General features: G+C 42.0%; 1 protein-coding gene and 1 long non-coding RNA gene across 3 annotated transcripts in view; one reads left to right on the forward strand and one right to left on the reverse strand.

The window, feature by feature from the left end:
- Positions 1-5,372, forward strand: LOC309542497. Its single transcript, XR_014224258.1, has 3 exons — positions 1-86; positions 666-1,032; positions 5,126-5,372. It is a non-coding gene; the product is annotated as an uncharacterized lncRNA (long non-coding RNA).
- Positions 2,756-22,634, reverse strand: part of XPNPEP3 (X-prolyl aminopeptidase 3) — a 25,677-nt gene continuing 5,798 nt past the window's right edge. The window contains exons 3-11 of one of the 2 annotated variants that reach the window (XM_082241303.1): positions 21,819-21,884; positions 20,758-21,156; positions 19,572-19,774; positions 17,075-17,137; positions 15,602-15,715; positions 11,806-11,891; positions 10,867-11,050; positions 8,126-8,246; positions 2,756-5,801 (exon numbers count right to left, since the gene is read on the reverse strand). In XM_082241303.1, the coding sequence (XP_082097429.1) occupies positions 5,635-5,801; positions 8,126-8,246; positions 10,867-11,050; positions 11,806-11,891; positions 15,602-15,715; positions 17,075-17,137; positions 19,572-19,774; positions 20,758-21,100 (1,281 nt within the window). In that variant the 5' untranslated portion in view covers positions 21,101-21,156; positions 21,819-21,884 and the 3' untranslated portion in view covers positions 2,756-5,634. The remainder of the gene's footprint in view (positions 5,802-8,125; positions 8,247-10,866; positions 11,051-11,805; positions 11,892-15,601; positions 15,716-17,074; positions 17,138-19,571; positions 19,775-20,757; positions 21,157-21,818; positions 21,885-22,634) is intronic. The other variant, XM_082241302.1, reaches the window with a different exon arrangement.

Below are 22,634 nucleotides of genomic sequence, written 5' to 3' on the forward strand. Positions count from 1 at the left end.
GTTTTGGCTTTTTTTTTTTAAAACCCTGCCTCCCTCCGTGGCCGCCTCCCTCCTCCTCCCTCCTTCCTACAAACAGGTGTGTGTGTGTGTGTGTGCGGGAGAGAGAGAGAGAGAGGAGGGGCCTGGTCACGTGCCGCCCGTCTCTCTTAAAGGCGCTCGCCAGGGCGGAGCCCGTTATGCAGGGCCTGGCGTCGTCTTCGCCTTCGCTCATCGCCGAGTTGCCCAACCCAAGGGCGGGGGGAGGAGGAGGAGGAGATGAGGGGAAGGGCCCAAGCGCAGGCTCGCTTAAAGGGATACCCGCAAATTACTCAATGTCAGCTCCTCAGGAGCGGAGAGGGCCCCCAGAAACCGACGCGAATTCGGCGCCAAGGCCGAGTGAGGGGAGCTGAGAGTCTCTGGCCTCCGAAAAATCACATTAATCGGTTCTAGGCCCCGTGAGGGGGTTTCTGCGCTGCCTCCCCCCGGGCGCCCCGCTCTCCCCTCCCGGCGCTGCCCATCCATCCGCCCGCTCTGCTGCCGCGCAGCCCTAATTAGGATGACTAATCCTTGCTAAACCAGTGGCGTAGCTGATCTCTCGAGAATCCATTATTAGCCTCCGGCATTGTGTACAGCGCCACCCCCACAACACTGCCCCCCCCCCACAACCCCAGCGCTTTTGTCTTTAGCAGCTCGAGTCCCCCCGCGCGACTCTGCAGCATCGGGGCTGCGACGGATCCTATGGGCAGCAGCCGCGTTCGAAAGCCCTCGAGCAGCAGATCTGCTCGAAAGGAAGCCCCCCTTTAGGCGAGCGGTGGTGGTTCCAAGTAGCTCCGCGCTTGAGAGCAGAAGAAGCATGCACACAGATGTGTCCTGGGCATGTTTATACTTGTAAGCAAAGACCCGCGGAGCTCCAGGGGTCTTGCGTCTGAACCATCGTCGTTTCTGCACAGTCTATCCAGGCAAAGCGTTAACGCTGAATGAAGTCCTGAAATGGCTTGGCCGTGAGGGCACCACGGGCAGCTTCTCCCCGCAGGAATATCTGCGCAAGCTAGGGTAACTTCAAAGAAATTGCACCAGGGCATTATAAGTCACTTCTTATACTCCATCTGCGCCTTCCTTCTCTTGATATCTGGGGGAGCAATAGGTGAGGTCCCCTAGGCCCCTGGCAACAACCCATGAGGAAAAGAGAGACTGAGTGCAAGAAAACGCCACCATCGCACTTAACACTGGTGCTCCAAATGCTACAATAAGATGTACACTTACTTGAAATTGAGTGCCATTGAAGTGAGTGGGGTTTCTCCAGGTACATATAAATACAATTGGCCTGCATGGTTAATCTTATTTGTTCCTGCACTAGCAGTGTCCACAAGAGTGTATATGCAGCATAACTGAGACTTTTTCAAATCCTGGAACCAGACTAATCGGGTTGGCCACAGCAAAAAATGTACATTCTTCCCAGTGGACACTAACAGGACCACAATACAGTGGTACCTCGGGTTACATAGGCTTCAGGTTACATAGGCTTCAGGTTACAGACTCCGCTAACCCAGAAATAGTGCTTCAGGGTTAAGAATTTTGCTTCAGGATGAGAACAGAAATTGTGCCCCGGCGGCGCGGCGGCAGCAGGAGGCCCCATTAGCTAAAGTGGTGCTTCAGGTTAAGAACAGTTTCAGGTTAAGTACGGACCTCCGGAATGAATTAAGTACCACTGTACTAGAAATAAAGAAAACATTTAAGAATATTGTTTAAGACTCATATTCTCTTTTCCAACTGTTTTCTTTGTAAATTGCAAGCTGTTTAGTGTACAGTATAAACTCGTTGAGAATTTTGAATTCTAACTTGTAGTCATAGCTTGGATCCTGAATGCCTTACGAGTCAAACGTTTTGGCTCCTGAACGCCGCAGACCCAGAAGTGAATGTTCTGGTTTGCAAATGTTCTTTGGAACCCGAACGTCCGGCACAGCTTCTGATTGGTTGCAGGAGCTTCTTGCAGCCAATCAGAAACCACGCCTTGGTTTCCAAACATTTTGGAAGTCGAACAGACTTCTGTTCAACCTCCAAGGTACGACTGTACTAACAAACCCTTCCTACAGTTGCTTTTGAACTCTCCTTTGCCATGTGTTTACACTTAAGATGCTGTTTTCCAAGTACCAAAAACATGTCTAAAACGTACATAGTTTTAGGGTACACAACACACTTACCTGCAAAGATTATTGTAAAATCTAACTTTAGTAGATCTAGTTTTATACAACAGGAAGAAGAATGCAATGTTTCTGCAACAGCCAAGAATGTTTTTAAATTGGTCATGTTAACCATCTGGTGGGGCCCTGGCCTAAAATGTGGAATAGTTAAAATAAATAAATCCCTACAATACTCAGGGATTTGGAAATTGGAGATTTAAAATAAATAAATAAAACTCTTTCCAGATTATAATTAATTTGTGTAAAGTTCTAGATTGCCAAAGTATCAGTGTTATCATAGAAGATAAGGCTAATACTCCAGGTATGGGAGGGAACCAGTGGAGGAACAAGGTTCATAAGGCCAAATAAATATTACAGATACCTCATGATTCTAAGCTACATCTGCTAAAATGCCCTCTTTCCATTCAGCTATAAATGTTTCAGGAGTTCTGTCCATTTCTATTTGGCCACCTTAACTAAAATATTACAGTATAATGCACAAGTGTAGCTTAAGACTAATTGCATGTAAATGAATTAATAACTAGAGACCTGACTGCTGCTGCGTCACATTTTAGAAGAAACTGACAAAGTCAATATGATATTACAACATTTTTTTATTTGGTAGCACATATCTTTTAAGCTCTAAGGACTTCAGCTAGTATTTGACAAAAAGTAACAGTATTTAAGTTACATGAAAGCTGTATTCATTCTACAAACATTACATACAAAATTGAATGTAAGTACTTTATATCTGTATTCTGTCTTACAGCTCTTAAAACAATGAGAATAGTAGAAATAGAGATTGGTAAATGAAAATGTCCAATAAGAGGGCTAAAGTTTGCTAAATACTTCCTTCAGCAAACAGAAAACACCACTTCAAGCTTTCTGACCACAGTTCTGTAAAAACTGCAGCAAATACAATTAAACTGTTTAGTCTAGCTTTCTAGTCAGTGTATCAATAGATAAAGTAACTTGTGTATAAGGCCTTGCAACAAAAGAGGAGTAATACAATATTTTGGGCAAAGAGAACTAAGAGGAAAAATTTAGATCCCAGATATATCTTTTTTCTCTGTAGAAATTATTTTATCCCTACTAGGCAATATCCTCACATTTTGCCCAGCCAATTTATCATTTTTATAAAGGGCCTCTTAATGCCTTATCACCAAGATTCCCCCCCCCACACACCTAACTGCTGATGTTCTGTAGTGTAGACACACACTTCCAACTTCATCCTCCAGCTGGTTAATGCCCTAAGGGTCAAAAAGAGACACAGCCAAGCAACCTTCTTTACAAGTTCTTTATACCACCAGTTCTCAAAGGAGGGTAAAGCTCACTTTCCCCCTCACTGCTACCTGCCCCACACCCACTACAGGTGGACAGCAACCAGTGAAATGTAAACATGTCGGCAGGCAGGTGTTGAACAAGTCATCATGGCAAAAGGAACATGAGCTGCCTTTACCTAAGGGAGGATCAGCCTAGCATCAGGCTGGAACAGAAGCATATAAGATTCCTGAAGTGAGCCTTCTTGCATGTGTCTTCTGTGCTGCAGCCTCACAGAGGAGCAGCTAAAAATTGTACATCCTAAGTCCTTTCTTTTACAAAACCTAATGCTTAAATTTAGATGCTGTTCTTTTCAAAAAATAATACATAGCTGTACATAGTCATTTAAGTCTAGAATATTTAAAAAAGGAGGACATACCTTCTGCTATTGGTAGAAAACTAGAAAGTCCCAATTTCAGTAGTGCTATCACAAGAAGATGAGCACTGATGGGCAGAATGCCTTCTGACTGGCAATCACATAATCAGAGTTTTAAAGCAATGTTTTTAAACAACACCTTTTACTGATAAGAGAATTTTTTTTTTCATATCAGAATAAAATATTCTGTACATTATATATAAATATATATATTATAATAATACTCTTTACAAATATAAAATATCTCATTCAGAGATCCAAAAAGTGCTACACAGACAAAGTCTGGTTGCTGGATAATTCTGTAACATTTTCTCCTTTACATTCAAATGTAAAAGATTTCTGTTGATCTAACTAAAACAAAACTTTGCTTTAATCTCATTCACATTAGTTTTCATTTTTTGATCTTGTGCAGGCAAGACAACTTTAAAAAAAATCACATTTATCTAAGGATCGCATCCTGCCTTACACTGGGTATGAATACCCACATCCAAAATACTGATACCTTGCATTAGTTCAGAATGATGCAGTCACATTTAAATTGCTGCATTTCTCAGGGAAAAAAATATGGAAGTGGAGAATTTATCATTGCCTGGTCACCATCTCTCTGTATTTGGCCAAGGAAACTTAGACATGGCTTATATTCTAAAGGTGGTGATGAGATTTCCGCAAATTCCCCACTCCCAATGCAGCTCTCTGCATCATGACCCACAACATTCCCAATAGTCCCACAACCCTAAAGAGAAGATTTTTGGAGGATTCAGTGGGCTATAAATAGAAGGAGTCAGAAAATCTCATTCTGTGAACATGAATGAATTCTGCCCTTTTCAGGGAAGGAAAGTTAGGTTCTAAGATACTGAATGCAAAATGCACATATTATGTACTTGGTTATCTACCCCTAAATACAAACAGTTCCAGAATGTCATTGCCAGTGACTCTTCAAAGAACCAAGGAAAAAGAGGCAGAAAACATATAGAAAAAAGTAACCCAAACCCCACGGCAAGCTTCCTCAGTGAAACTACATGCAAGCCCACCAAATTAGCTTATACACCTAAAACTCTCATTTGTATACCTTGTATTGACTGATTTAAAAGTTAGGTCTGCTTAATCTATATCAATGCTCTTAGGCACACCACATTTTCATAGGATTGGGTTGTGAGTTGTTATTCACAGAATGACTTTGACACCACTTCCTAAAGCTAAAGCTCTTCTTTTGCCTTCAAAGAAAGAAATGTTACTTAAATGTTTTGTCTCTCGGTTTTTTATTCATCAGCTGGAGCATTTGCGCTGCTGCCTTCAAAAGACCACCTTTTGCAAGGGAGAAAAAGGAAAGAACACTCTTTTCCTGCTTTTGAAATTAAAACTAAGGGCAATCTCATCAGAAGCCGAAATCCAGCTCTGCCCCCACAACCCAATCTGAGAAACTAAGGAACAACCATGCCACAATTCAATATATCACTGTAAGTGACAAACAAGATTTGCACAGGGGCAATAAATAGTCCAGATGGTGGGATGTGAAATCCAGCTTCTGTGCCTGATTTGCTTTAACATTTGCATCAAAGTCAACGACTTGTCATGGAACTACATTTTCCCCACTTAAATACTTTGTTCACGCTGCCAAGAATATTTACACACATTTCCCTGCAGGTAACATTTTTCCAGCGGCACCACTCTAAAAATCCTATAAATACACTATAAAGTCTATAAAGGACTACATAATGTTTGGGAGAGCGTATTTCTTGATCTGTACCTGAGCAAGGTGTCAAAGGCAGTGAAGGACAGTCAAGGGCGGCAGTCACAAACCTGCTCAATGTCATAGATCTCCTTTGGGCAGTCTGCAGACAGGATTAATGGTGCGTTCTCTGTCACTACAACATCATCTTCTATGCGTATACCAATGCCACGAAATCTTTCAGGGGCACTCACATCATCCTCGGGGATGTAGATGCCTGGAAATAAATGTGGCAATCCAAAACTAAAGGGCCTGGGTTAAAAACTATGTCACAAATATGCAGCATGTCACTAATGATTTATTTTAAAACATTTATAAACCACTTAATATTTCAAAAAACTAACACAATTTAGAAGGCAGGATACATGAATACAGTCGTACCTCAGCTCTTGAACACCTCGGGAGTCAAACGTTCTGGCTCCCAAACAATCGAAAACTGGAAGTGAGTGTTCAGATTTCCAAATGGTTTTTTGGAAGCTGAACATCCGGCGTGGCTTCTGCTATTGTTTCCGGTACGCCTGCACAATCAGAAACCAATTGGAAGCTGCGCCTTGGTTTCCAAATGTTTGGAAGTCGAACGGACTTCCAGAATGGATTCCGTTTGACTTCCAAGGTATGACTGTAAAGGCTTCATTTTCTTAGATTAAGGAATCAACTGTCCAGTCCTCTCCGGTATTAATAAAGAAACGCAACTGCACTCATCTTCAACCCCGATACAAATATATGACAGGACTGAGGAAGGCTATGTGGGCTCACACTGGAGAAAGGACTCTAAACAAGCAAGAAGATTGTGAGAAATAGCTTTGTCCAGTAGTGGTACAATACAAGGACACACAACTCTGCATATTGCATTCGTTGGTACAAGATGGAGGTGGGTGACATAGTCTATTGGTTAGTTATTCATGTCTCTACAGTTGCCTGCTATACAGTGTGGACCAGTCACATAGTGTAAAAAGAAAATATTTGCTGATAGTTTTCAAATATGCAAAAGGCTGTCAGAAGAAGAGCACTTAGCCACCAAATTCACTGAAATGTATGTGCAACATGTTTAAATCACAGAGGAAAAGGTGTAGAGCAGTGGTCCCCAAACTTTCCCCCCTCCCAGACCACTTGCAAATTGCCAAGCATCTTGGCAGATCACTTAATGTTTTTCTGTTTGTTGTAGCAATTGCAATTCACTAGGCAAGGTACTGTATGATTTCTTATTGAATTTTTATGGACATGTCGCAGACCACTTGAATGAAGCAGGCTCATGGACCACAGTTTGGGAACCCCTGATGGAGAGTTTATGCAGTAGGAAGAACCTCCCCATTCTTAGCCCCAATTCATACATTTGCCTTTTAATGAGGCATTGCATTGAAATCTATTCTCCATTGGCCTGAGTAGCTGCTTGCCTTGAGAAGATTGATAGGCCTTGAGATGCTCCTGTGAGCCCTATCCTGACCCACACTTTAGGCAAGGTGAGATCTGCCACTGCTCATTCAGTGTCACACCAGTGTAGCCGGCTGTGGCTATTCAGGTTAGTAATCTTGGTTTCTAATAAAGGTATTTTTATTAACGAGGGCTGCCAAGGCAGTTTACAGAACCAAATTCAGAAAACTAAACAGTAACAGTATTAAAGCAGAGCATTGAAGACCCAAAAGGGTAGAGTTAAAACCCACAACCTCCATTTAAAAACTATTAAAAGTATCCTGCCTAACAGTCATCAGGGAAGAGCCAGTCTAACTTCCCTAAGGAAGGTAATTTTATAATGGGACCTGCCACAGAAAAGGCTCTGTCCCACATTCCCACCAACTGAACCTCTTTTGCTGATGGAAGATGATCTCAAACTAAAAGCAGCTTTGTATTGTTATTGCTGGAAAAACCCCAGCAATATGTTGCACTACCATGCAGGTGAATATGAAATGTCAGCAGCAACTCTGAACTTACACAGCGATCCTAGATATACAACCATGATTCTGAGCCGTACCAATGCAGAGGTTTTTCTGGGGGTTTCCTCATTAAGTGCATCTAGTGTTTTCTTCTTGTAGAAGACACAGCTAAGATACATCCACTGTAGAATAAAGCTTGTGGAATCTCTTTCCTTAACAGATGTTAATGAACTAACCTGGCCCAACCTTGCAAGTATTGCAAGTTCTACTGAAATAATACCCTATTTTATGTGCTCAGAGCATTTTGGAAAAATGTAAGTTGTTGTGTTTAGTATAATGTCAGTGCCCCTGGAAGCTCAAGTTTTGCTCAGCCTTCAGGTTATTGTCCTAGGTTTTACCAGATGCTGCCTACACGTCTCCTAGCTTTTCATCGTTGCTGTAAAAGCTAGAAATGTAAGAACTTTAGAAATGTGAGAACTAGGATTCTCAGGATGGCAAGTTAGGAGAAAATACCATATATGCCAACCGAATGGCAATTCTGTGAACCCATGGTATACATGCACATACATGTATGTTTATAGGTGTAGGCATTTGTATACACAAGTGTCTATACATGCACACACAGCCCTGCAAACTTTATTCCAGCATTGTTGAGAAGGTGTATTTTTACCTGGCTCAATGGTGATCACCATGCCTGGCTGGAGGGGGATCGATCGAGATACATCGGGGGTGTCGTGAACATCCATTCCCAGATAATGTCCTACATGATGAGGGCAGTATTTCCGAACAGCCTACAAGACAAGGACATGTTCCTAAAGCAAGCAAAATGTGAAGGGATGCACACATTCCTTCAGCGCTGAGAGTGGAAACATACATTGAAAGGGAAGTATGCAACTAATTCATAGTTCTTGCTTCTGTACATCTAGCATCATTTGACCCCTCTCATTTGCCTTCTTGTTCCTGAGTCTCTCACACAAAACAAAAATGTTTTGTTCCCAACGTTCAAATTCACAGGCAGCTGGTTGAAGATAAAAAGGAAGCCTCTAACACAAACAATATAAGGAACTTATTGTTGTGACTAGAACTAGCTCAGTGACCTTCAAATGTTTTGCATTAAATTGCAGACCTATCAGTAGGAATCAGCTTCAATAGCCAAAAATGCAACCTCCATTTTGAGATACAGTTTTTCTCTGACCTCTTAGGTGCACTTAAACTGTGCTCATGAAGCTCCCTGAAACATCTCCCTGACTACCACTGGAAGGTAGGAGTACTGCAGCTAAAAGGATCACTTGTCTGTCTCACCACAATAATTCAGATTTTCCAACAGCTAATTCACAAAATGCTCTTTTCAACTGGGCAATGTGTAGAATCAGGATCTTCACCTTCTTCCACTAGCCAACATGGGCAGTGGTTGGAATTGCTCCTAGCACTTGCCTTCTCCCAGTGAAGGGGAATAAGAGGACACAAAGCGACTGCTGTCCATCTTGAGCAGACAAGTGCCTTTCTCTAGCAGGCTGTCCCCAGGGTTTGTTTTTGTTGCGTGTGGGGAGTGCATTCTGCATTTTTTTGGTTTATTTGTTTTTGCACATTTTAATTGCTTTTTCATATAAACAGAAGAAAACTAGGACAAATTCAGAAGTATTGCCACAAAGTTGCTATGTCTGATTTCCAACCAAACTGTAGCAGGTATACTTTGGAACTCTGTGCACACTGATATCACGCAAGCACTTTCACTGTACAGTGGTACCTCAGGTTAAGAACTTAATTCATTCTGGAGGTCCATTCTTAACCTGAAACTGTTCTAACCTGAGGTACAACTTTAGCTAATGGGGCCTCCCACGGCCGCCTCGCGATTTCTGTTCTCATCCTGAAGCAAAGTTCTTAACCAAAGATACTATTTCTGGGTTAGCGGAATCTGTAACCTGAAGCGTCTGTAACCAGAAGTGTCTGTAACCCAAGGTACCACTGTACTCTATTTGCCACCAGTTTAGAACATTTTTGTTTAGCCAAGCCAATCCAGACATGTAGATGTTGATGCATTTTAATCTCTTTTTCATTTGCATTTCATTGTTTTTAAATGTCTTTCATTACTTGTTTTTATTTAGTTTTAATATCTCTTTTACACCACTTAAGAGATTTTGTTACAATCAAGTGGAATATAAATTTTTAAAAATAAAATACTGTAATTCCTACCCCCCAACCCTAAATCTTCCTCCACAATAAACGTGTTCTCAGGTGGCTGACAATAATTGTTTTGCACAGTAAATAAAAAAGAATGCCATGTGGAATAAAGGTCTTCACTAGTGGTTTGAGTTCTAAGCGCTTTACATTTTTCTGTTAACTTCTCCATCAAGGCTAGGGTCTAATCTGTTTTTACCATTTGTCAAAGGAATTTAATGTACCTCCAATGTCTAGCTACAATGTGTTTGGCTGCCACAAAAAAGAAATATCAAGAAGTTCTTAATACATCAAATTCTCAGCCTCACCTTCATAAGCTGAAAGCAGTGCTAGCTCAGTATTGTTGTCACTGAGCTGCAGTGACTCTCCAGGTTCTTTTCTACCTGGCAATGTCAGGGATTGAACCAGGGAGTATGTGAATGCAGCTGACTTATGGCTTATCCTCTGTCTGCATTTATAAAAGGATGTATTCAGCCTGATCCAAGTCATAGGATTGGCTTGTACTTTGAACAGGGTCTCTCTAATTTGCAACATCTTTCAACGTATCATAGAAAGGGAATTGAATTTTACTTTTTTTAAAAGCTTCCTATAGAGGTGCATAAGTGTTAACATCTGATCTCCCTCAAATAATTCCAGGGAGTGGCAATCAAAAGAGGGAAATAACCTGTGCTGAAATACTATTTGTGCTTGTATCTGTCCATCAAAGAACAAAGCAAGAAAAACACGCCTGTTGTGTGCAGCATTACCCAGCGAAGCAGAATCAAAGTGACTCGTTAATAGACACTTCCAGAATGGTCAGATTCCTACTTTTTACGAGAACAAAATCCCTCTGTGAGCATACCTCCCGTAACTCTCACCACTACCACAAAATGAAGCATTTCCCTCTCCTCGCCTGCCCCCTGTGGCAGTTCTGTTTAATGATATCACAGACAAGTTAGAACAGTCCCACCCTACTCAACTGACACTTGTCAGGAATTAAACTATTGCATGCCTGACTTAGCTGAATGTTCTGCCATCTGCTGCACGAGAAAGGTACTGCTACCAACCCTTGGTTTTACAAGACACATCCTTTCTGGACCTGCAACAATACCAGAAATCCCAGAAACACCCACATTGGCAGGAAGTTGGCACTTCAAAATTGCAATGGCCAGTTTTGAAGTGCCTGTTTGCTTTTTTTTTTAAATGGAGAAAGGCAGCAGATTGCTTCCTTCCATCATTATCTACTCAAAGTACCTTGAAGAGGTGGTTCTCAGTGGTGCTTTTCTGTAGGATCCCCAAATCTTTTAGCTTCTGTCCAGTGAGGGTCAGCATGAGACTGTAAATGTTCTCTAGGCTCACGCCTGGAGAACACAGCCTCAGGCAGGACTTCTGGACTTCCAGTACAGCCTGGTACAATTCTGCTTGGGGACTGGTGAACCTGAGAATGAGAGACAAATGCAAACCACTTCAAGCAGGGTTTGAACAGGAAGGAAAGCCTGTCCAGGCTACAAAATAATGATGTGAGGTGACCCTACCGGAACTGTTCCACATCAGAATGCAGGTGGAGAAGTGCACGTTCAAATACTCGCCTCTTATCAAATACACTCTAAGCATCAAAATCTGGTATGTTAAGGAGAAGACAAGGCTTAAAATGCTGGCTTTCCACACAGGAAGGGGAATGAGTGCCCTGTCTGTGGTCTTTTTTAAAAGTAACCTTTACTGTGTTTTCCAGATGGAACATACAAAGTATGCACAAAATATGAATACAAACTAACTATCCAAACAGAAGCCCCACCTGCATTCTGAAGTGGAACAGAACCATGCGAAATATCTGAATGAGTAGAGTAGTTCTGCATCACCACAACCATAAGCCATTACCCTCATGCTGAAGTTTGTGAAGCAGGCTGATTGTTGTGTACTGAGCAAGAACATGAAAGTATAAGCAGGGCAGAAAATCCCCTGAAGCACAACCAACTAGAGAAAGGACAGTGGTGAAGCAGAGACACTTCTCAGGAAGCTCAGCAGAGCAAAGCTACCACGGGTTTATTGAAATTGTACCTGGATTCATTTCCCCAGCACCCTCCCAAAACTCCCCAACAGATAAGATGCAGGCATGCTCAGGAGGCTGCAAGCTGCAGCTCTCTCGTGACCTCAAAAACAGTGTGCTATTCTCATGCTGGGAACAGAACCTACCTGCCATTGATAGGCCAAGTGCGGGTGATGTCGCTTACATAACCAGAGTATTCGCATCCCCCATCCAGTAAAACCATTTCTCCATCCTGGGGCAGAAGAAAAAGCAATTCACGCAACCAGAGGCAGAAAATAAGAGAGAACTCTTTGAACTTGAATTTATGCATAATACTGGGTGGGATAAACTACTACTACTTTTTCATCAGACAGAAAACCAGGGTGTTGGAAGCTGTTTTCCAGCTGTAGTCCTGCCCTTTCCTGAACATCCTGTCTGCCTAGGTTAGGCCAAAGCAATTTTTAAAAGTTGGTGCCATGTTTGCTCAAGACAGTATGAGATACAAAATAAGCATCTTCTAATCAGATCAGCTTCTCCTAGTGCAGTGCTTTAAAGAAAAGTTCTGAGTTGCACAGAACTCTACCAGCCAACAGATTAGACAGATGGGCGATTCTTAGCTATATAAAAGAGGAAAAGCTGTTTATGCACAATTACAGATTGTTCCAATGACCCATGAAGTCAACTGCAGGTAATGCAGGAATGCAGACCTGTGACCTTCCTTTGAGCATTGGCCATGCTATCTGGAGATTATGGAAGCGACAGTTGAACCATACATGGAGGGCCACAGGTTCCCCATCTGTGTCTTAACGGTAAATGAATATGTTTGAAATGTTTTGCTTGCCCATGATTTAGCTGAAGTAACTAAAATCTTTGTCATAGATGCCGACTTCATGCTCTCCACCTTATGTAAGTCCCTCTAAATGTAAATGGTCACCCTATTTTGATGGGTTCTTATTAAAATCACAGACGGCTTGCAGTATGAGGCCTGCCTGCTGAGACTTGAATGGGACAGACGTAATCATCACACTCACTGTCTTTAAAAAACCACACCATTAACTTATTTTAATAGGATTGATATAGTATTATTTTATAACATGCTGGAAGCATATTAAAACCTTATTGTGATCTCTGTGACAGTTCAGCTCAACTGGGTGGAATGCATACAAAAGATTCTGTTGTTCTGATAAACCTCGAAATCCATTTCATGGCAGCTGTGATCAGTGTTCTTAAGTTCCAGAAGGGAACGGTGGAGATAAAAGACCTCGTTTTAAGAACTGAGTCTCACCAGTAATATGCTACTCTAGAAAGAGTCCACCTGCTGCCCTGCGACAAGAGGGCCTCCCTGTGCTTGTGAGCTTCAGCTGTTCATTATCATTCCTATATCCCCCCCATCTCCCTCCAAGTAATCAGAACAGTGAAATCCCTTCCTTAGTCAAAAGCCTCCCTTTCCCCCAGCAATTATTAGTCACCTGTTAAAAAGCATCATAATTTGGGGAACTGGCAGGCATCATGTGGCCCCATTCACCAGTTTCTTTGTAAGGAAAGGAAGGAAGAGAACATCTACTTCTGAAGAAATACTTTTCTTAAATGACTGAATAATCAAGACCTGGACTCTGTGACACTGCATTCAAACTAAGAAGGGGGAAACAGTGTTAGGGGAATTCTGCAGGGACCATCCAGATACGAGAACATGCATTACATCTGTTCAGTTTTTTGTGTGCAGAAATATAGTCCCTTATTATTCCCCCCACAAGGAGCATCATATTTGATCTAGATGTGTGAGAATGTCCCAGAAGTTCTTTCCTTGGCTTTCTCGAGAGGGAGTCCCTGTCTCTAGATACAGGGTAGGCAGAAGTACCCTGGGACAGAGTAGAGCTGGTTTTACTTTAGTAATGTGTATCTCAATAAGCCATTCAGGAACAGGACTGTGCAGTCCTCTTTTTAAGATGTCTTAGTCCTGCTCTTTCTTCACTGCTCTCTTCAATGGGTCAATGATCACACGCCCCTCAAGGACAGGCGCTGCTGCAAAACCACTTGAGTTTGAGGCTTTGCCATCATGGTGGTTAATATATACAAGTAATAGCCATGTAACTGGGCTAGACAGTGTGATTATTTCTATGCCAGCAACCCTGATGGTTGATGGCATCAGCCAGACCATTCAGTCGGGTTGATTCATGCAATATGAGCCACAATAACGTACAGCAAACATGGGACCCTCCCAAGCTTGTAACATCCGAATAGGTATCTAGTCAATTACCAGAGTTGAAGAAAGGGTGATACAGAAGATGACTGTTTGAAAATATTCTCTAAGGTAGATATTTTCTACACTGACTTGGAAATTGGCTCTGCTCCCTGGAGGACTCTCTTTGCCTTCAAACACATTTTCGTTGCCTCCAGCATCTTTCTTCTACCCTTCACAAATGACACTGGTACACAGTAGGAAATAATGTAACAGCCTTCCCTTAACCTGGTGCCCTGCAAGCGTTTTGGGCTACAACTCCCATCAGCCTCACCTAGCAAGGTCAATGGTCGTGGATGATGAGAGTTGCAGTCCAACAACATCTGGATGGGTTAGGCTGTAGCTAGACTCTAGAACAGTATAGGCACATTGGATTCGCAGGACACTTCCACGGTGTGCTGATTACTAGAAAAATCTGAAATGGTGATGTTTGTATAGGTCTCATTCAGAATGGGGGACTCAAATTGTACCTCCAAAATCAATGTGCTCCCACACTAGCAAGAAAGGTTAAGTTTAGTACACAGGTAGTCATATATCAGGGAAGGGAAACCTTTGGCTTTCGAGAAGATGCTACATTACAGCTGCCATCACCCCTGATGGACTGGACCGGCTGATGAGAGTTGTATGTAGCCCTGCAACATCTGTTGGGCCACAGGTGCCCCACTCCTGTCATACATGGAGCTGTTTATAAATCACTCTTCAACTTAAATAAATCACTCAGCCACCATATCAAAATTCAGCACATAGCAATTTTTGAAGTGTGAAAACCTGACATATTTGCCTCTTAACGGTTAAAACTTGAGACATGAAGTTTAAAGCATAAAAGTGACCAGACATGCCAACACAGGATAAGCCAATCTGTACATGGGGTGGAATGTTGGGCACCAGGAGTTCCACTGTCTCTTCAAATATTTGCATTTGGGAAAGGGGTGCTTCCAGTAGCAGGCAGGTAAAACTGATGCTTGCTGAATGCAAAAAAATTGGAGAGAAAACACAATTAACAGAAAAAAGACAGGGAATGAAATATTGTATTGGCTTATGAAACAAGGCTTATCTGACCTAAACACTATTTGCTCATTAAGCACACTAAGTTTGGAGTGCTTCTGACTGACTTGCTGTTCAGCACATTTCAAAATGTATTGGGCCAAATAAATCTTGTTTTGGCAACTTCCGAGATTTCATCACTCCTTTCTTTGCTTGCAGAATGCAAGCCTCCTTTACTAAGACACACACACACACACACACACACACACACACACACACACAACGATTTATGTGTAGACACCCTCTGAAGGCAATTACTATCATTGAACAGTGAAGGTTCAGTTGTCAAACCGAAGATCTTAATGGGAAGATTTGCCAAACAACAGTAGTTTTGGAACCAGTCCACGTGAACTCTGTGAGGACAACACCCAAGATAAATGTTACAGCTTCTCGGATTCAAGTCAGATATGCAAACCTAACAAGGAAAAAGCACTGCAGAGTCACTCCATAGCTCAGGCTTTGCTGAGGCATACTCCTGACCACACCCTCTCCTCCATGTTAAGCTAACTATGGTAAGAGATGGTGTGGACATACACCCAGGAAGCAGAGGTCACAATTCTGAGGGGTGCACAAAACAGCAAACATGGGTCAGAATAAAACTCCAAATAGTTTTGCAAGGCTTCAGAGAGATGAAGTTATCAGTAGGTTGCAGTAAGAAGTGTCAGAATCCGTTTGGTTACCTTGATGAGCTGGTTGTTTTTCACATAATGCAAGGTGTTGGATCTGTTGCCACCTGCAACCACAGGAGGATAAGCCAAAATATCAGCACCACGAGCCCGGCACTCAAATTCGAACTGGAATAATTAAGTTGGAAATAAGAAAACCCATTAATTCTGGCTCAGGATTGCACAGTACACATCCGAGCCCTTTTCTGCTTGTGCATCGGACAACAAACCAATGAGGTGTAGAGGATACAATGCTGGGCTTGAATTCACTGGTAGTTTTTAAGTGGCTAAATCAATTACAGATTTACACAACTCCCTTTGCCTCAGACAATTCTCCCATTTGTTGTATTTATCTTCTTGATGCTTCTGATTTGGGCTCATTGGATGAACTGATTGAAAGAAATGTGGAAAAGCAGGAGGCACTTCTAATTCCATTAAGCACATTCTCTGTGGCAGGCTCAATCCATATCCTAGCCAATTCATTTCTTATGCAGGGAAGAAAGACTTATAGCTCAGTACAATGCACAATATAGAAATAGTCAAGTCATTATGCTCGTGTGAAAGAAATACACATTCTTGGATATGAAGGTATAAAACCCTCATATGAGTGCATATGAAATAAAAATGTTTGTTGTTTGACTAACAAATGCAAAATTGTAAACACCTCTTAAGGTTTGTCAGGTTTTTCCTAAACTTCTCTGCAGCCTCACTCCCATGTCTGTTATCCTTTTGAAAGGAATTAAGTTTAGGGAAAGATGCATAATGAGTTGTGGCAGAGCAAAGGCCTATATTAAGCACTCATTGTTGTTTTAGAAGGAAAACTAACAGTACAATCCTCCACATGTCTACTCAGAAGCAAGTCCTATTGAAGTATAAAGTAAGGTAAAGGTAAAGGACCCCTGGACAGTTAAGTCCAGTCAAAGGGGTGAGGCGCTCTTTTTGTTTCAGGCCGAGGGAGCATAAATTCTGGGTCATGTGGCCAAGCATGACTAAACTGCTTTTGGCACAACAGAACACCAAGATGGAAACCAGAGTGCACAGAAATGCCGCTTACCTTCCCGCTTACCTTACCACAGTGGTAACTATTTATCTACTCATACTGGCATGCTTTCAAACTGCTAGGTTGGCAGAAGCTGGGATAGAGTAACAGGAGCTCACCCCGTCGCACAGATTTGAACCACCAACCTTCTGATCGGCAAGCCCAAGAGGCTCAGTGGTTTAGACCACAGCGCCAGCAGTGTCCCCTATGAAGTATGTGTGCATAGAACTGCTGCCTAAGAGGTCAATGCAATACTAAGGGGGGGGATGTTATTGTTTTGTTTTTGTTCTATTTATCTGTGCTTTTATCCTGTATTTTTATCTTGTGAACCACCCTGAGGTCTTATGAAGGGCAGTATATAAATTCAATCAATCAATCAATCAATCAATCAATCAATCCCAACTGCATGAAGAATTATGATGCTTTCTCGGATACTACAAAGCACATACCTTAGCATACAGAAATGCTTCATCCACTGGAGATTTGCTTGCAAACATTGTCTCAACAAATGCCTGTCAAAAAGTCAAATATAGAATAAGCATAACTTAGGACCCAAAACCGATCTATGGCCTGTGATGACATTCATCTCTACAGCTATTCCCAGAAGGCTTTTACTGCTGTGAAATGCCTCTTTCACAGCATTTCACAGCCAACACGGAGCATTACCACTACTCTGAATATGGCCACTTGAACTGGTACATAAAACCACCAATGTACGAGCTTAAGAAAGTTGTCCTAAGTATCAGCAGAGACTGCAGGTAAGAGACTTCACATGCCACATTTTATGACAATGACCTGACCCCAAATCCCCACACCCATTTCCCATGCTAGCTTTTGCACCACAAAAGAGGGAGATATTTGTACAGTGGTACCTCGGGTTAAGTACTTAATTCGTTCTGGAGGTCCGTTCTTAACCTGAAACTGTTCTTAACCTGAAGCACCACTTTAGCTAATGGGGCCTCCTGCTGCTGCTGCGCCGCCGGAGCACGATTTCTGTTCTCATCCTGAAGCAAAGTTCTTAACCTGAAGCACTATTTCTGGGTTAGCAGAGACTGTAACCTGAAGCGTATGTAACCCGAGGTAACCATTGTATTAGGATTGTAAAAATTTTCAAAACCATACCCCTGTTTCTGTCATTACCCTCAAAAGCTGACAGAGGTTTGTTCATGAAAGTCTGAAACAAAGCCGGGTCAATTATGTACAGCATCTTTCAGTTTATCACACAGTTGTTAGCTTGCCTCCATGGTATAAAGCCCACCTGGGTCTGGATGTATATCTGCCAGGACTGCTGTAAATACATTCTAATCCTGGTGAGGAGGGAAATATGGCGGCAAGATTCCAAATGCTTGGGATCTCTTCTTGGCTTTGGGAAAACCACCATTAGTCAGGTATGTCCTCCACATCTAACACCCAGTTAAACAAGGTAGCCAAACATGGGAGAAAAACACATTGCATGCGCCAAGATCTCAAGGCAATCTGTCCAGACACAGATCTCAAGGCAATCTGTCCAGACCAGTCACTTCTGCCTTTATGGTACAGCAGCCTCTGGAAGCAGAGCTATAACTACTCAATTCAATTCAAACCAAGCCACAGTTAGCACAAGCCATGGTTTCTGATACTGATTTGCTTTCTAATCTAAAGTAGTGATTCTTTACTTGAAAATTCATGCTTAACCTTCATCTTACGTAATCATGGCTTAATGTGATGCCCAAATTAAGCCTGTATCCTCAGTCACTTGACACCAAACCATTGTTTTCTTTTACAATGCAATAAAATAATGTCCTTAATGAGTAAATAAAGTTGCAAAGCTTATCTAAAGCAACATGAATATTTATGGTGACAAGCATGAACACAGCAACACAGTATATGCCAACAAAACAAAAAGTTGTAAGATTAAGAGCAATAATCGTGCTGGATTTACTTATAAAGCCACTTTCACGGGCTTTGGTACCCACTTGTGGGTCCCAGCCCATAGGCTGGTAAACACTGTTCTAGAGAAGAAATCTGAATGTTGGAAGATTCTGGACAGAGAAATGGAATCCACCACTACAATACATAATTATGAACACCAATTTGGATAGCTTTAAAAGGGGTTAAAATAATTCATGGAGAATAACACAACCAATTGCTGATAGCTGTGCTGGCTGCGTACCACCTGCAGTGTCTGAGGTGCCAGGCCTCTGAATACTAGTTGCTAGGTAAACAAAAGTGGGAGGACTGTTGCATTGATGTCCTGTTTGAATGCGTCCTATAGGCACCTGACTAGCAACTGTGAGAATAGGGTGCTAGAATAGATGGGCTTTTGGTCTGATCCCGAAAGGCTCTTTTTTATTCTTAGCAATATTCCTATTTGGAAAAGGCGAACCAGGAATTACTATCATTAAATATATTGTTATAAGAATCTATAGTCAAACAGCATGTTTTCAAATTTAATTTGAAATTGATCTTATCCCACAAGATCAGAAATCATTTCCATAATGGATTATTATGGATTTGTAAAGGCCAGTTCTGCTTCTTAAAAATGCCCCTCAAAGTTTATTTCAAAACACTGCATTCTAAGACCAACCACGGGATGTCACTAGATACACAACCCAAGATGGAATTGGCTCAGATTGTGAAACTAAGTAATAACGAAGAAGATCAAGTACATTTGGTTCCCACCTGATTGGTGTTTTGTTGAATTACTTTGTAAGAAATTAATTGTTGTGTTAGCCAATAAATTGTTGTGCTGCCATATTGGAAAGCTTAGTATACAAATGCCTTCCCATAAAATTGAAGAATGTATCTTCCTTGGGATTACCCATTTATAAAAGAACAGTCCCCAGAACCATCCAGCCAGAAGCAACCCAAGTATGTCCACATCCCATCTCCCCTTTGAAAAGTGTTTCTGCACCATGCCAGATTTTCTGTTAACATCCTGTTAGGCACAACTGCCTTGTCCCGTACCTGTGATGTCACCTTGCCAGCAATCTTCATTCTCTCAATCTCTGCAGCAGATTTAACCAGTCGTAGGTTTTGCACTAAGTGCCTGATTGCTCGGATACGATTCTTGCTTCTAGCTTTGACTTCTGCCAGGTGTAGCAAGTAATCAGAATGGAGTTGTGGATGCACAGGTTTAGCAAAATCATACCAAACCATGCTAGATTCATCTGTGAAACAGAATATAAACACATGTTAGTTTAACTAGCCATATATATCTTGGGGGAAATCAGTACTTTGAAAATCTGCCTGAAAGGAATTAGCAAGAACTATTGCTGAAACTATTCTTTTTATTCTAATGCACCGTCCACTTAGAAACAAAATTGTACAACTATATATTTTGGAAAGTTTGCCTGTTCTCCATGCATCTGAGGACATCACTTAAGGTACCTTCACCAAGCTTTACATGATGGTTCCTGGGATCAAACAGCAGGTTTTCATCTCTGTTTGAATACAATTTTGAATCAAGGTAGCAGACTGAACCTTTCAAACCTGCACTGATTTTAATACTTATAATTCCTGAGCAATGCTGGGTATGAGGCTTCCAGCTAACTATAAGCTGAGAAAATCATAGACTTGGAAGGTACCTTGGAGGTCATTACACACACACACACACACACACACCGGCTCAATGTAGGATCTAAAATGTAGGATACAATTATAGATATTTCACAGCAGAAAATTGTCTGTGTAAATAGGATATCCACTTCCCTCAATGTAAATATGTCATCTAATCTTATGGAAAACCAGGCCTTTGGATGATTTATGTCAGAAAGAAGCAAGCCTGTCAAGTAGACACATTATTCTTCCCTAATAGTCATTATTCAAATAAAGGGATCCTGAAGGGACAATGCAAATGTTTGCCACGGTACTGAAGACTTCTGTGATTTTTCTACTATATTAGTAAAGATCCCTGAGCCACAGGCCATCCAACAATCGCAGGAGAATCTAAAATGTTAATTATGTAATTTTTCTCAAATATTTTTAAAGGGGTGTGGGGGGGAATTACAACCAGGTAGCTGCGAGCACAAAATTCCTTTGCATGTTTCCACTATGCTCTCCACCTGTGAGCAACCTGCCCAAAGGCTTTGTACACCCTGCCGAAACTCCTACCAATCCACATCTCCTATATGTTTCTTCTTCTTCTTCTTACCTTTCAATTTAGCCACCAGGTGCCTAAACTCTTCTATGGTATATGCTTCATCCACGCCCGTGAGAGCCACTGCCCCATCTGTACCAGACCGTGGTCCATCCCATAGCTCCCTGCTTGGATCCCGCCGTGGGACAAACAATAGAGCTTTGTGGGATGGCAAAGGTTTGCCAGGCACAGTCTGTAGCACCAAGATGCTGTCAGGCTCCTGGAACCCGCACAAATACAGGAAGTTAGTGTCCTGGTGGAAGGTGTATGGAATATCATTGCTCATGTAGTAGGTAGGATTGGATAGCAGAATCACTGTGTGGTCCATGCCTGGCACCTCGCTGTGTATCTGAGCCATCAACTTGTGCCTACGGAGAGCATACTCCACTTGCGACAACCCCGGTGTTACTTCTCCTGTGAACAGAAATCAAAATAGCTATTCTTCTTTCAAAAACACCTCTTCATGCTGTTAATTTTCTGCGCTATGCTGCTAAGCAGCAAATTCTCCTCCTCTAGCATGTCATTGCTCCTCTCAATTGACTCTCCTTTACACCTCACACCCCCTTTTCTCCTCATCACTATTCTTTTCCCTACTCCAAGGTGGGAAACTTGCTGGACTCCAGCTCCCATCAGCATCAGCCAGAATAACCAATGGCTGGGGTGATGGGAATTACAGTCCAGCAACATCTGGAGCGCTACAGGTTGACTACCCCTGCCCTGCTCCAATCTGTAAAAATACTCAGCGTATTTCACAGTCATGTGTAAGAAGAAAAAGCTCCATTTGAAATTAACTAACATCAATTCTCAAGGCATTCCACAAACTAACATAAGGACATTAATTTTTAGATTGGAGAATAGGTGATGATGGAGGAAGAAAATAGGTACACTTTAACCCAATTGAAATACTACACTTTTTCAGCTTCTGGATATTGAACAGGCAATGGTAGTGCTGGGTGCAACCTTTCAGGTGAAGTCAGAAGAGATATTAGATTGCCCAGCGAAAAGTTCTCCAAAAATTATCAAGTTTCTAACAGTGAACGATCATTGGACTATTTTTAGTATTATAAGCTATGTACCTAATAGCTCCAAGGAAAAATTCTCTCTCTCAGAACTGCAGATTTAATCTGTCAGCCACATTTTATCTGCAAAGAATGCAAAGTATGGAGTCTTTTTAACACAACTGGACTGAGGAAACAAGAGCTGCTGATTGCAAATGAGGTACACTCTTGGCATAATCTATGACCACAATCCTGCACTTGTACATGTTAATGAAGTTAAGTGGGACGTTTTATATGAGAACTGCACCCTTAGGCTACAATCCCTAAGCAAGCTTACATGGAAGGAAGTCGCAGTGAAATTGATAGGCGGCTAATGCTGCAAGCAGTTATATGAGTTTCTCAACCTGTGGGTTCCCAGATGTTGTTGGACTACAACTCCCATCATCCCTGAGCTCTGGCCTTGCTAGCTAGGGGTGATGGGAGTTGTAGTTCAGCAACATCTGGGGACCCACAGGTTGAGAAAGGCTGGGTCTTTGCCTAGATGTTTATGCTACCTGTTTCATATGGCTACCTTGCATTCAGAATTTTTTCCTTTACAATAGTCTGGGTTGCCTCTAATGATCCCACGAGTGGCATTCTACTCCTAGAAAGGTCACTCCCAACACCTGCTAATGAAAGGGAGTGGAGGCAACCTCTGCTCGTTCCAGCCTTTGCACCTCTGCTGAAGGACCCTCCGGAATAGCATGGGAGGTGGTGCAGGCAAGAGGTAGAACTGGTGAAAATTGTGCCTCCCACTTCAACTAACAGGTGCCTCCACTGGATCAAACCCATAATGAAGAAAGTACAGTGCAGGCTGAAAAGTACACTCAGAGACAACATGCCAGTGAATTCCAG

This window comes from Podarcis vaucheri, assembly GCF_965113315.1.
Source record: "Podarcis vaucheri genome assembly, chromosome: 10".
Classification (NCBI taxonomy): Eukaryota; Metazoa; Chordata; class Lepidosauria; order Squamata; family Lacertidae; genus Podarcis; species Podarcis vaucheri.